This window comes from Manduca sexta, unplaced genomic scaffold (assembly GCF_014839805.1).
Source record: "Manduca sexta isolate Smith_Timp_Sample1 unplaced genomic scaffold, JHU_Msex_v1.0 HiC_scaffold_795, whole genome shotgun sequence".
In the NCBI taxonomy this organism is placed as follows: Eukaryota; Metazoa; Arthropoda; class Insecta; order Lepidoptera; family Sphingidae; genus Manduca; species Manduca sexta.
Genome location: NW_023595622.1, coordinates 1 through 3516, shown reverse-complemented (window position 1 = coordinate 3516; position 3516 = coordinate 1). Strand labels below are relative to the sequence as shown.

The 3516-nt window shown below is 35.6% G+C and overlaps 2 protein-coding genes across 2 annotated transcripts; one reads left to right on the top strand and one right to left on the bottom strand.

The window, feature by feature from the left end:
- Nucleotides 1-358: 358 nt before the first annotated feature.
- Nucleotides 359-840, bottom strand: LOC119193617 (small nuclear ribonucleoprotein Sm D3-like). The gene has a single exon (XM_037447256.1). It carries the CDS (start codon nucleotides 683-685, stop codon nucleotides 359-361), a length of 327 nt encoding a protein of 108 aa, XP_037303153.1. The 5' UTR covers nucleotides 686-840.
- Nucleotides 841-1190: 350 nt separating this feature from the next.
- Nucleotides 1191-3456, top strand: LOC119193618. The gene is made up of 2 exons (XM_037447257.1): nucleotides 1191-1490; nucleotides 3247-3456. The coding sequence occupies exons 1-2, from the start codon at nucleotides 1332-1334 to the stop codon at nucleotides 3397-3399; spliced, it is 312 nt and encodes a 103-aa protein (XP_037303154.1). The 5' UTR covers nucleotides 1191-1331; the 3' UTR covers nucleotides 3400-3456.
- The last annotated feature ends 60 nt before the right edge of the window (nucleotides 3457-3516 follow it).

Below are 3516 nucleotides of genomic sequence, written 5' to 3'. Positions count from 1 at the left end.
AAGTTTTTGAGTTATGAATATTTTCCAGAATTTTTGATTTGAGCAATTAAATGAAAATGGCCCCAGTATAATACCTACTTATGAATATATTACAGAGTAAACATAGTTCTAAAAATTAAAAAGAAATTCTGTACAACTAAACTGATGAAAATGGTTATCACTTAAAATTTTAGTTGGTAGACCCTAAACCCTGGTATACAAAATACAATTTTTAAGCTCCCAAGAACCTATCGTTATCTTTTGAACTACGTCGATAGTATACGACTGTTAACCTCAGGGTTTCTGATTTTGTTTACTTTTAGGTTACTGTAGATATATATATCTACAGTAACCAAACAAACAGAAAATACGTACTCTTTCATCTGTTACACTCACCCTGAGCCCGTAGTATTGCACTTTTGCCGCGACCGGCAGTCGGCTTATTGCCCTGCCGTTTGAACATTGGCGCGTTCTTCAACATGTCAGGCAATATCAGGAACCTGATCTTGGAGCCTCGAATGTAAACATTTTCCAGTTGCGCAACCCGGCCGTCGCGATACGTCACCGTCACCAGAGTCATCTGGCAATTCATGTTATCCTCGGCTTCTATCAGCTTCCCGCGGTATACTTCGCCGGTGTTTGTTTCACAGGTCACTACATGGCCTTCAGCTTCGTGAAGTACTTTAATAGGCACACCGATGGACATGATAAATGATATTCTAATACGTTTAGGTCGTAATTTTTAAATCGATAGTAATTAACACTGGATTAATATGGATATATTACACCGAAAACAACAGAAACAAACTGCAAACACACTTAACCATAGACAATTTTTCCAAACAATATGGCGACTGACGTAGATTGTCAAAATGACTCCTTATTTCATTATACGCATACGACAATTATAATTATTTGAAAGCATATATTGTAAAACTTAATGTCATTATGGCAAGTAAAAGAAATAAGATGTACGTACAGAACATTTTATTAAATATTTTTATTATTCATCGGATAAAGAATTATAACAATATTATATTTTGAAATGTAAATGTGGCACTATGATTTTTTTTTAATTCAACTACTACACTTCGAACTATACTTTAAAAAACCATATTCAGCTAAGATTATGTTTGTTTCTGTACGAATGACTTGGATGTTTGTGCCCTTTATGCAGTCTTTATAATGTAATTTGAATTGTCTATGTTTTAGTGCGTTTGCTAATGTCCAAATGACAATTGACATTACCAGTTATAATTTATGTGTTGGTTCAAATAACATTTTAGCTTCTGTAAATAACTTAAGAGAAAGATATATTCGTACAATTAATTTTGTGTGTCTGCAAGTGTAAAATGGCTACAGAAGTAATGAAGCTTGAGGTGGAATCGGAGTCGTGCTGCGTGTGCGGCAACACCAGCGGCGAGTTATTGACGCCAGAAGAGCATGATGCGGGTGCTTCCCTGGGGCAGGTGCCGCTTCGGGCCATGCTGCTGCAGCTCAACAATAGTAAGGTGCGCCAATAATATCGCCAACATTAAATGTTTAAAGTTTAAGTATCATAACCGAAACGATCATTACTCTATTATGTTTTGTTTACCTTTTATTTGATGTAAAATATTCCTATCCTCTCGAAGTAAATATCAAATTCTGCCGTAATAGTAGGCTTTAGATTCCTAAATCCAATGTATTAATTTAATTTAAATGTGAAATATATCATGTTTTATTCTATTTGGATTTTATGTTTAGAGAAAGCTACCTAAGTTCTGCAATGGGCTTCCAAATGCCAATGCAAATTTTATGTTTCAAAACTAATGTAAAACTTAATACATATTTAATGACATTGCTTGGAAGTTCTATTGAATTGAACTACTTTTTAGTGTTCATATATTATAATTGTTGTTTGTTACAATTTACATATGAAGTGTAAACATATTATCAGGTTACTAGACTATAACTATGCTTTGGTATTTTGTAATAAATATAATTTTTTGGTGCCATAAAACAATTGTTACGTGGCGTTATCCTAACCGATGACATCGGGTGTTTCCGGAAATATTCGGCTCCGCGGTCTGGCTGGCAGAAGAGAAGATATGTCACGCGGCGACTATTCTATTATTATTCTTTCTGGCTGGACGTTGTCAAAAGAATGTCTAAAATTGTATTCTGTAATTATTTTGCTAATATAATGTTTACTGTAAAAAGAGCGTTTTACATTCAGAAGTGGGATTATACAAATGATAATTTGAAGTTACATTGAATTCGAATGTGAAGAGAACTATCGGAATAAATCTGTGATGAATCATTGAATGCCAAAATTAAAATTACCAGATTCTCAGATTTTTAGTTACCATGGCAACGTCTACGTCTGTTGAAGTAAATATGTTGGGAATGCATATGGAATTGATGTCTGCACATTAGTACGATTCACGACATTCATAACAAAAACTTCGTTATGCCTGCTGCTTGGCTCACTGGAGAGGGTGTTTTCTTAGAAACTAAATCATTGGAGACAGGAATGACTGGCGTCATGTGAAGTCAAATCGGTGGCGCAACACTTCAGGCTGACAATGCGAACGTGCGTAACTGTTTATTTTATTTAATCTGATCTGTCTGTGGCCGTGAGCCTTTTGATAATATTCTATCTGCAGCTATGAGCGTTCTGATCATATTTTGTCTGTAATCATGAGCATTCTGATCATATTCTGTCTGTAGCCATGAGCATTCTGATCATATTCTGTCTGTGACCATGAACATATTCTGTCATTCATTGTCTGTGATCATATTCTGTCTGTAGTCATGAGCATTCTGATCATATTCTGTGTGCAGACATGAGCATTCTGATTTGTGTTGCTGGGCCCTATTTGTTTAAAATATAAGTACCCAATTCAGTTCTACTTTCTCAAATTTATTTTTGTGAATACCTTACGGTATTCACTTTGCAGGATGGCCGATGTTACGTGGCGTTATCCTAACCGATGACATCGGGTGTTTCGGGAAATATTCGGCTCCGCGGTCTGGCTGGCAGAAGAGAAGATATGTCACGCGGCGACTATTCTATTATTATTCTTTCTGGCTGGACGTTGTCAAAAGAATGTCTAAAATTGTATTCTGTAATTATTTTGCTAATATAATGTTTACTGTAAAAAGAGCGTTTTACACAATGTTTTTATTGAATGTACAACAATTTTATTTTAAGGACTAAAAGAAAAAAAATTGTCAGTGTTGCAAACAAAGGGGAATTATAATTATGTGATAATGTGGTCTCAGGTGGTGCCGGAGGGCCGGCTGTGTTCCAATTGCATTCGGCGCACACTGGAGGCGTATGAGTTCAGCTCGGCGCTATCGGCGCGCGGCGTGCCTCCACTCAGCGAGAAGATCAGAGCACTCCGGAGAAGGTCATCATTGTTTTGTATAGCATAAATAGGATTTTTGCAAAGTGACAGTAAAGTTTATATGTATATTTTTTGCAAACATAGATTATTGGCAATTGCATTTTTTTTTTTTTAATTTAAGTAATACAGTTAAAACTGATTATAA